Source organism: Panthera tigris, chromosome E2 (genome assembly GCF_018350195.1).
Source record: "Panthera tigris isolate Pti1 chromosome E2, P.tigris_Pti1_mat1.1, whole genome shotgun sequence".
Taxonomy (NCBI): Eukaryota; Metazoa; Chordata; class Mammalia; order Carnivora; family Felidae; genus Panthera; species Panthera tigris.
This window is the reverse complement of record NC_056674.1, coordinates 4,937,782-4,948,000: the sequence shown is the minus strand read 5'-3', so window position 1 is coordinate 4,948,000 and position 10,219 is coordinate 4,937,782. Positions and strand designations below refer to the sequence as shown.

Below are 10,219 nucleotides of genomic sequence, written 5' to 3'. Positions count from 1 at the left end.
AAGTGAAACTTGAGCAGCGCTGGCACGGCTGCTGGCTGGTGCCTTTCCCCCTCCTGCCTCCCCGCCGTCGCCACGCCCTCCGCTGAGAGCTGGAGGCCGACGTCAGGGGCAGGATTCCTGACTACGCTTGCAGGCATCTGTCCAGGTAACTAAGGTATGGGAAGGTGTGGGTCCGTACGGTGGGGGGAGGGGCGCCCGCTGGAGCTCCCGCTGGGCCGGAAGGTGGGCGCACGCAGGGCACGTTGCTTCCGGGGAGGAAGAGGAGGAGCCGCAGGCCTGCTGGGAGCTTGCAAAGGAGGTCGGGAAAGAGGGAGGTGTGGAGGAAGGCTCCTATCCTGCAGGGAAGGCTGTTGAAGGCCACCTAGAAGGAGAAAGTCTGAGTGGAGGGGATGCTGAAGAAATGTGTCTGCTATGGAAGAGCCAATTTATGGCTCTGATCCCGAGTAGGAGAGATCCTGCCATGGAATCCCCTTCTGAGATCTTGCTCCTGAGCCTCGCCCTGGATTCCCAGCAACGCTCAGCACCTGTTGGATGGCAGAACTGGCAAAGACCAGCTTCCCAACCCGCCCACCTCACGCGGGAGAAAACTGAACCTGGGAAAAGAAACCACTTGCCCAGAGTCATGCACAACACAGATCCAGTCGTGGGACCCAGATGCTAGCTTCCCAGCCCTGTTCCTGCAGCCAGTCAGGGTGCTGACTCCCTCTGTCCCACAGAGCTATGAAGCAGGGTACCTGTCCATGGGTCAACATACACCACCCTGTGAAGAGCTTCCACCTATTCTTGGCCCCAAGAATCAGTTCCTGGAAGGGTCTGAGTTTTTGTTTTTGTTTTTTGTTTTTTTAACTTATTTTTAGAGAGAGAGGGCACCCATGCGTGTAAGAGGGGAGAGGCAGAAAGAGAATCCCACAAACCATGAGATCATGACCTGAGCTGAAATCAAGAGTCAGATGCTTAACCTACTGAGCCACCCAGGCGCCCCCTCCCCTCCCCCCCCGCCCCCTCCCCGCCCCCCGCCTTTTCTTGTTTGGAACATAACCTCAAGATCTTATTATCTTCATAATGTAATAAAATATGAAGCTTAGAACTGGATCACTTGGCCCTTTCTTTTCTTATCTCCTCCCAGTTCAAAATGCTTGCATCTCATAATAGCCAGCATTCTCTTATCTGCAGTTGGTACCAACACATTCAAGCCTCAGAACAATCTTCTTTGTAGTTTTAGCCTTTTTCCAGAAAGTCAGTTTCGTTTGCCCACCATAGCCACTCTGCTTCCTGTCATAACACCACTTTCCCTGGGCATAAAGAGAATCTTTGCCTTTCTTGTGCTGTGTCACTTTGCAGGATTGGTGCTTGCCACACTTCTTGGAGAAAGTCTGGTGGGTTTTAGGAAGGTTCACCATGGTTGCGAGAGCACTATCAGCAGGGAAAGAAAGAGCTGGAAGGTTCTGATTGACGGTGAGCCCTGACTAACGATGACAGTCAGTTGCTTCAGGGCAGCTTCCTCTGTCCAGTGCCCAAAGGAAACTCTGTAGTTTAACATTTACTTCCCACGCTTGTCTAGAAGCCCAGAAAGCTTGCTATGTGCTTATACCTGTGAAATAAATAAATAAATAAATAAATAAATCTGTGAGTTGGGCGAACTGTTTTGAATAGAGGCAAGCCTGTTTTTGGGAAGTGTGAGTCAGATTTTTTTTCCCCCTCTGACATTTGTAAATTCTAGCAACCATGAAAACCACATTTACATAGTGAAGAGGTTGAAATGTTCAGCAGCTAGTGCCTGGAAGGCATTTCAAGGATGGGGGCGTTGTTTCCTTGTATTTCTGGCCTCCGGGTACCTAAAATAATCCCCACCTCAGAGATGTGGAAAATTTGGGGTTTGGAGCCAATGGCCAAGAAAGAATTCTTGAGATGTCTTTGGTGCAAAAGGTGGTTTTATTAAAGCACAGGGACCATAGGCAGAGAGGGCTGCACTGGGGTTATGACAGGTGACTAATTATGTACCTTCAAGTTGGGAGGCGGTTAGGGATAGTGTAAGTCTAAGGAATTTTGGAAGCAGGTTTCCAGGATCCTGAGGGGACTATATATTGTTAAGAAAAGGTCATTTATTACTGTTTGGTAAAAACTCAGTCACAAGACCCTTCAGATGTATATCAGTGGGCCAGATGCTTGGAAGATGATTGCCAACATATATCTTGGGATGGGTGGGGAGGGGGTAGAGATAAAAAAAGTTTCCACAGGAATTTTTATATGTTAAAATAGACTTACAGGATCCTGGAGGGTTGGGTTAAGATTGCCTTTTGTCCTTAGTGAACAGTCATCATCCAGGCAGCTAAATTCCTAGAGGAAATGTCACTCTCTGTGTTTCAAGGACTTGTGAATGGGCTATAGGCAGTATGGAAATTTATTTTCTTGTGCCTTTGTTTCCCACATCATTTCCCCCTGAATAATTTTGACCCTTAAATCTTTACGGCTGCTGAGGGTGGAAGGTCTCATCTTCTGTAACTTCTTCCTACTGAATGAGGGGCATAGAGATGTCCCTACCTATGGGTCAATATTGATCAGTTGGGGACTTATATATATAGGACAGCTGAGTCCAAGGGAGATCTCATGTATGGATCTTCCTGAGTGCAAAGGATCATCTGTCAGCTTGAAGTTATGGCGGTGAAGGAGTCTAGGCACCAGGTAGAGAGACATGGGAGAAAACAACAAAACATGATTAGAATAACAAAACGAAAATGAAGCTGAAATAAGAGTCCTTTGGTAGTTGACAAAAATCCTCTTCCAGTCCAGGAGTTTAACCAGTCATTAAAGGAAAGGGAGGGATCTTTTAGAGCAGCAATGTGAGTATTTATATCAGTTAGAAACCCAGAAACATTTTTATGGTGACCTGGAACGTATACACGGCATTCTGTACTTAATGATAGCACATGTTACACCTTGTGCAGCAGGTAAAATGTCTAATGCCATTTTATTTTTAAAATTGCTTTATGCATTTGTGTTCCTTCAGTGTTTAATAGGGAAATGCTATTTCGAGTGTCATTTAGGGCTTTGACTGTGTATTTATAGAGCTTCCATGTGCCAAGCAACATCCTCCAGTCCCAGGAGGGAACAAAGATGGATGCTAGGTGGTCATACCGATAAGACACAGAACCTGTCCATCATTGCTTTAAATTTGGAAGTTTGGCTGGGTTGGTAATGGTTTTAATAATGCATCCATGTATCCAGGCAAAACCCAAAGTACAGTGGCCTATCCAGCCTGGGCTAAGCCATGGACACAAGTTAGACCCACATAGCCATCCAGTCCCCTCAGGAGTCGTCATCTAATTCCGGGCCTCCTTGAACTTCAGTCAGGATATCAAGGGTCGTTTGGTTTTGGAGGGTTACCTTTCCAGAGCACTGTGGACACCAGACTAAATGTAAATAGTAATTAATTTCTTTAAGGCCCAAGCTATTTCCTGAATTATTTGTGCAATAAAAGACAGTCCGTTGTCACTTTGTGGGGATGAAGGCAGTCCAAATCTAGGGATAATTTCTTTTAGCAAGGATTTTGTCACCTCAGTAGCCTTTTTACTCAAGTAGCCTTGTGCAAACCCTATATTACCTTCCATTGATTATTTGGGGTGAGGGGGGGATAATAAATATTTTCCTCTCATTATTAATGCTAGTGTATAGACTAGTGTAAGACTTCATATTTGTTTATTTTGTGCTGCCTGCTTGGCTGCACAGCCTGCTAAATTGTTTCCTTTAGATCCTAAGATCATATCTTTTTACTGTCCTTTGAAGTGAATTACAGCTACTTCCTTGGGTAGGTGTACAACCTCAAGAAGAGTAATCATTTAGGGCCCATATTTGATTGGGGAGTTATTATGGGCTTGATTATAATCCCCTTTCCTTCCAAATTGTTCCGTGGGGATGTAGAATTAGGAAGTCATATTTAGAGTCAGTATACATCTTAATTTTGAGACCCTTTGCCAGTTGTAAAGCATGAGTGACTCTGCTTCTTAGGCAGATGTATTTGCTGGGAGGGCTTTGGCCTCAGCAGTCTGAGTCAGACTGACTGTAGCCTACTGAGCTTTTCTTATCCCCCTTTCCATGAAACTACTGCTATCAATAAGCCAACTGTCATCAGCATTTTCAATAAGGGGAGTCTTAAATCTGATTGGCTAGACTAAATGAGATCAATAATCTCTGAGCAGTCATGTTGTAACACAGATGTATGATAGTCAGGCCCAGACATAGGGGTAGCTGGATTTAAAATTGGACAGGTGTTAAGTATTTAAGGTATATTTAAGAGCATAACCTGTCATTTACTAAGTCAGCCTCCCATCACCCACTGGGCCTTTGGTCTCTAAGACACTCTGGACCTGATGTGGAGTCATTTCTGTCAGACTACCCCATAGCAAGTTTTGAGGTTTCTTTACTGGGAGGGTTGTTGTGTGCTTGTATAAAGCCTCTATTTGGAATTGTACATCAATAGAGGTGGTTCCTGGGACAAATAGGACTAAGGAATAAAACCATCAAGAAACCCTCTTTGTTTGAGGTCTAGCCTTACTAATATCCTAATTATGAGGAATCACTGGCAAGTGGGAGAAGACTTGTCTCAGGAGATAAGGGCATTCCTAAGTGCATTATCCAATCTAACCGTAAGGAAAGTGGGGTCATGCATTATGTCCACAAGTCCATAGTTAACCCTGGACTGGGGTACACTCTGGCTTTTAAAGAGCAATTTTGTCATTCTAGCCACAAAGAATTGATCAAGGTGATAGTTGAGTTATGAAGTTGTTGGGGAATCCATCCCATTTTCCAACTGTTCAAATAATCATATGTCCATGGGGTCCTGTTGTCCCCATAGAATAATGAGCAACTATCATCCAGTATGTCAGGAGGACTTTGAGGCCTTGGACTCTTAAGGTTCTCATAATTAAGTTTTTTTTTTTTTCCTCTTGTGATTTTTGTCTTATGTCAGTTTAACTATTATAACAACCAAAAAATTGAGAATGGAAGAAGAAGAAAGTTTTCGTCTCCTACATATTCATTCTGTTATTGAAAACTGACCTCAGTACTCCAGAGCCAATATAACCAGAAGACAGAGACTGGGAAAAAGAGGAAAAATAGCTTTATTGTTTTGCCAGGCAAAGGTGGCTGCAGCAGGTTAGGGCCTTCAGAACTGTAAGCCCACCCAGAGGAAGGGGCTGGAGGGTTTTGTAGGGACATGTGGGACCTATCTTGGTTAGACAGGAATTATCTTTGCTGCCAGCCTTGTTCATCATATTTTCAGTGCAGTACCGGTTCTGTAAAGGCAAAAAAAAAAAAAAAAAAAAAAAAAAAAAGCTAAGAAGGAAAGACTGAAAGTTTCCCAAAGGAGAAAAAAAAAAAAGAAGGTTAGTTTAATGTCAACCCTCATTGATGTTTTGATGTAGCCGTTTTGATTTTCGTTCAACTTTATGTTTTTAAGTGGTTTCAGTTTGAGTCATCAGGACAACTGTAGTAAGACCACTTCATATTTTACAGTGAAAAACCACTCAATATTTTCTAGAATGGCTAAAATAAAGAAAAAGGATAACACCAAATTTCCATTTAAATGTTGAGGAATTACAATTCTCATATATTGCTGATGGAAGTGTAAAAAATACATTCACTTCAGAAAACTGTGTGTGGCAGTTACTTATGAAAATAAACATTTTCCTACTGAAGAGGGGCATTTTCTCACCCCAAAATGTATCTTTGTCCTAAGAATTATTATAGGTTGTTATTTTAAAGAAACAGCAAAGGAAAACCTTTAAACCCAGTACAAGTTTCCTTTGTAAGAGACATTTGCATGTCTGATACATGTGCATATATCAGGGAAAGTTCCATTTGTAAGGGTGTCTCCCTCCATGAAGCCAAAGGAGAGAGAATGTGTAATTCTCCAGAAACTCTGATCAGTGAAGAAGGAATGGATTTAAATGTGGATAACAATCATAGCCTTGGTTAATGTTTTGTTTTGTTTTGTTTTTTTTTTTGCTTGGTCACCTCCCCAAATGCTTCACCATAGATCACACTTGGAGTTTCAAACAACAGTCATATCTGATGCCTTCCCCCTCAGATTCCATCAGTCGGTGTAAGTGGGAACAACAGTGTTGTTTTAAGTCCTCCAGGTGATTCTAAGTGAGGCCAGGGTTAAGCACGAAGGCTTCCCATTAATTTAAGAGAGTGGAGGGCAGGGTTTGGCTCAAGGAGAGGTAACTAGATCTCCCCTACAGGAGTCTGTGTGGGTCAGGCCCATGCAGCACATTGTTCCTATGCTGTAGCAGAATGGGTAGGAGGAGAAGCCCCTGAAAGAAGAGAAGGAACAGTCAGTCACTGATTGGTCTGCAAGTAGGAGCTCATAGTTTCCAAATATCAGGATGCAAAAGACTAGGAAGTTTCGCCTTTTTTGCATTACAATGTCCTGCCTGCAGGTGAGCAGTTTACTTTTGAAGAGGCTCTTCCAGTGTGTATAAGGCATTTTCCCCTGATGCAGCAGTGATTTCTCCACAAATATCTTCTAAGAAATCTAGAGAACGAGGTGAAAGAAGAAATGGCCAGTCCTCAGGTAAGCCTGGTATCCCAGGTCAGAGTCTGTATTGTCTTTTTCTCTTGAAATTCCATGCATTTAGAAATTGGAAATGTTGATTCTTCTACTTCTGATGTTTCTGCCTCATTTTTTCACCTGATTTTAAAACCTTTTCAGAAATGATATTCAAGGTTATATCTTTAGAACACTGTTGCAGACTTTGAGTCTGGAGTTCTCTCTTGTTCAGCAAGAGAACAGATGCAGAATTGAATATGAGAGGCTAATGTCCAGAAGGGGACAAGAGCCCTGAACACGGGTTTTGTCTCCGTATTTATTGAGCTCTCAAGAATTTACATATGTGGTGAATGTGCAGAAGAAAACAATAAGATAGTGACCTTTAACTTGTGGGTGTAAGAAGCAAAAGGTTTGGGGAGCAAGTGGCGTTAGAAGTTGAGATTAAAGCACAATGATATATATTGGCACCAGACAACAGATGGACAATACAGCCTTTGTGGGCTGTACAGCCAAGTAGCTGTTATCTCCAAAGTTTAAGATTTCTGGAGCATGCTGCCTCAAGGCTAACAAGGCACCCTTTTCACTAGCTAACCTTGGGTGCTTTCGTTCATTGGCAGCTTTCTGCCTCTATGCTTTGTCTTACTTAATGACTGGCCTTGGGCGCTTTCACCCTGTGGAGGCTTTATGCCCTAAGCCTTGTTAACCCATTGGTGCAAGCCAACGGACTTCTTTTTTTTTTTTAATTTTTTTTTAATGTTTATTTATTTTTGAGACAGAGAGAGACAGAGCGTGAGCAGGGTAGGGGCAGAGAGAAAGGGAGACCCAGGATCTGAAGCAGGCTCCAGGCTCTGAGCTGTCAGCACAGATCCCTACGTGGGGCTCGAACTCACGAACTGTGAGATCATGACCTGAGCTGAAGTCGGACGCTTAACCGACTGAGCCACCCAGGAGCCCCACCAACAGACTTCTTAAACTTACTTCCCACCAAACACTCCTCCCCTATTTCCCAGAGACTATTCCTTATTCGCCAACCTGGCTTCCAATAGGGAACCAACAATTGTCGCTGTGATGTAAAGTCCTGCATGTATTGAAAATATTCCCCTTGTGACAGATTCACAGGGGAAGGTGTTGAGTCCAAGATTCCTATTGCTGATCGGCTCTGTTCTTGGGATTTCAATCAATTTCTTACATAGGTTCCATCTGGATGCGTTATCAGCTCTGTGTAGACCAGGATTAATACAATGCACAAATGCACAGGATGTATCGATATGAGGCCCGAATAACTCGGAAAGTTTTTGAAAAAAATGGGAGGTTTCCTCCTTAGAATGTGAAGAAGATACTGTTTAAAATATACTGGATATTACAGAACATGGAAAGTATATGTGATTGAACTTTGTATAAATGCACTGTATTTTCATAATTCGATTTTAATTCCGATTCACTCTTTTGTGGCCACAAGAACACACCACTAATAATAGGTCCTTTGGCGTGCCTTAGGCACTGATATCATTTTTCTCATTAAAGCTGATGCTACCTTCTATTATTTGGCTTGGTGTCTTTGCCGGATTTCTCCCTTACAAAGTTCATATTTGTCCTCTCATCATTCACAAGGATCTTAGGTGGGTTTATGGAATGATGTTCAGAAACCATCACAATTAAACTGGAAACTTTTTTTCTGAGCTTCCCTTGCTTGCAGCTTTTGATGAGGAAAACAAAGACAAAAGAAGTGTAGATAAAATTAAATTTCCTTGAACTTGCAGTGCATTTGTAAATACCTGGGATAGGTAGAGTATAACATTGTTCAAGGAATGCCCAACAGCCTTAATTTAATGCTTTGTTAGATGCAAAAAAGGACTTTAGCTTGACCGCAGCCAGACTTGCAGGACTCTATTGGTCTTCTTTAACATATGAAAATCTCTTTAGAAACTTTCTTATCTCTACCCCCCAACTTAAAAGTATAAAATCAATGGCTTCTCCAAATGACAGTGTAGGTTGCTCTGCCCATGGGTCATTACCCATGCTTTATTAAAAACAACTTTTTACACCAAAATCACCTCAAAGATACTTTCTTGACCCTGAATTCCAGTCCTTCATCACATCAGTTTTCACTGGACAATGAAGGGCTCACCTTTCTGTTGTAAGGATATTGACTTGTGGGAGTGGAGATTCTAAATCAGACTTCCACCCTTTATGTTTTTTTTTTTTTAATGTTTATTTATTTTTGAGAGAGTGTGAGGGGGAAGGGGCAGATAGAGAGGAAGAGGAAGACACAGAATCTGAAGCAGTCTCCGGGCCTCTGAGCTGTCAGCACAGAATCCGACATGGGACTTGAACTCACAAACCCTGAAATCATGACCTGAGCTGAAGTCAGATGCTCAACCAACTGAACTACCCAGGTGTCCCCCATCCTCTATGTTTGTAATTCATTCCACATCAGGACACAGAAATACCATTCTATTTACTTCTTTGTATTTTCATAAAATGAAAACAAGAATCATATGACTGACATGTTCAAGTATCTTAAAATCCTGAAATATAACAGTCATAGATAGAAACTACACCAGGTGGAGTCATCACAGAAAGGAAACTTGATTTTTCATCAGTAAGGAGATCACAGGCAATAACTTCCAAAGCAGAGACACACAGAGGGAAGGGGAATGGTTTCCTTTTATTTAGGGTTAGGGTGGATATTTAGAAAGAGAGCCCTTGTCATATAGATGTGGGCATAAGATCACACATGTTCCTTAAGACAACAGTTCTTTACATACTTTGTATCTTATATAAATGAGGTTTGTGTTCCTACTTGGGTGGAGATTTTAGTATTATAATGAGTAATGGTAATGAGTCACGAGGAGACTGGGTTACTCCTTGGTCCATCTGCAGAGGTGTGAGTCAGGGGTTCTGCTCAAACTAGGCCAATCCAAGCTCTTCGGGCAGTCATTGCCTTTTGTTGGATACTTTCTGTTTCCATCACAGGAGACTGTGCCCATGGGGTGTTTTGCCTGAAATAAAAGATAAGTTGGAAAGAAGAGGTTAAGTAAAATGAGGACTAAGGTCAGCGGGCACAAGCAGGTAAGCAGTAAAGTTCAGGTCTTGGGTCTAGCTGGTGACATTAACTCCGTCTTTCATCTTAGGTACGATTATGAACCCCACCTTGGGCCACTTGGTAACTGTGGTATTTATTGCAGGAACTGCTGACCTTCAAGGATGTGGCCATAGAATTCTCTCAGGAAGAGTGGGGTTTCCTGAACCACAGTCAGCGGGAGCTCTATAGAGATGTGATGTTAGAGAACTATGGACACCTCCTCCTCTTGGGTGAGGATAACTCCTTCCAGACTTCCCAAACCACACTCGGGGTTTTGTTCCTTCCTTTGAAGACTGTCTCTTGGAAGCTTCCTCTTCCCATGACTGGAATTCAGATTCCTGCAGTAAGGGAAAGAAGTAGGGGTTTGAAGATAGAGAAATCTCTTCCTGATGTTAGATAGAGAAATATCTTCCTGATATTTCCTTTTCAGCTTCAGCTTTCTCTTAAGGTACCATCATCATTTATGTTGATTAGTGGCCATTCTAAACATTGAATGGCATAACAAGGTATTGCCCACATCTTAAACTCCAGTTTTCACTCCTTATTATTGTGTCTAGTACATGGAGGTGGGAGGTCAAGATGTG

The 10,219-nt window shown here is 42.6% G+C and overlaps 1 protein-coding gene, 1 long non-coding RNA gene and 1 pseudogene across 5 annotated transcripts in view; 1 reads left to right on the top strand and 2 right to left on the bottom strand.

Moving 5' to 3' along the window:
- Positions 1 to 63: 63 nt before the first annotated feature.
- Positions 64 to 10,219, top strand: part of LOC102962769 (zinc finger protein 260-like) — a 23,667-nt gene continuing 13,511 nt past the window's right edge. Inside the window, exons 1-4 of one of the 4 annotated variants that reach the window (XM_042967975.1) lie at positions 64 to 145; positions 6,441 to 6,574; positions 9,527 to 9,622; positions 9,739 to 9,865. In XM_042967975.1, coding sequence (XP_042823909.1) covers positions 9,593 to 9,622; positions 9,739 to 9,865 — 157 coding nt within the window. In that variant the 5' untranslated portion in view covers positions 64 to 145; positions 6,441 to 6,574; positions 9,527 to 9,592. Of the gene's footprint in view, positions 155 to 341; positions 883 to 6,440; positions 6,575 to 9,526; positions 9,623 to 9,738; positions 9,866 to 10,219 lie in introns of those variants that run through there. The other 3 variants (XM_042967976.1, XM_015542639.2, XR_006211651.1) reach the window with 3 other exon arrangements.
- Positions 1,033 to 1,564, bottom strand: LOC102961898 (annotated as a pseudogene).
- The window catches only part of LOC122233977, an 18,991-nt gene continuing 18,235 nt past the window's right edge, over positions 9,464 to 10,219 (bottom strand). Inside the window, exons 3-4 of the long non-coding RNA XR_006211653.1 lie at positions 9,750 to 9,973; positions 9,464 to 9,552 (exon numbers count right to left, since the gene is read on the bottom strand). This is a non-coding gene — a long non-coding RNA (uncharacterized LOC122233977). The remainder of the gene's footprint in view (positions 9,553 to 9,749; positions 9,974 to 10,219) is intronic.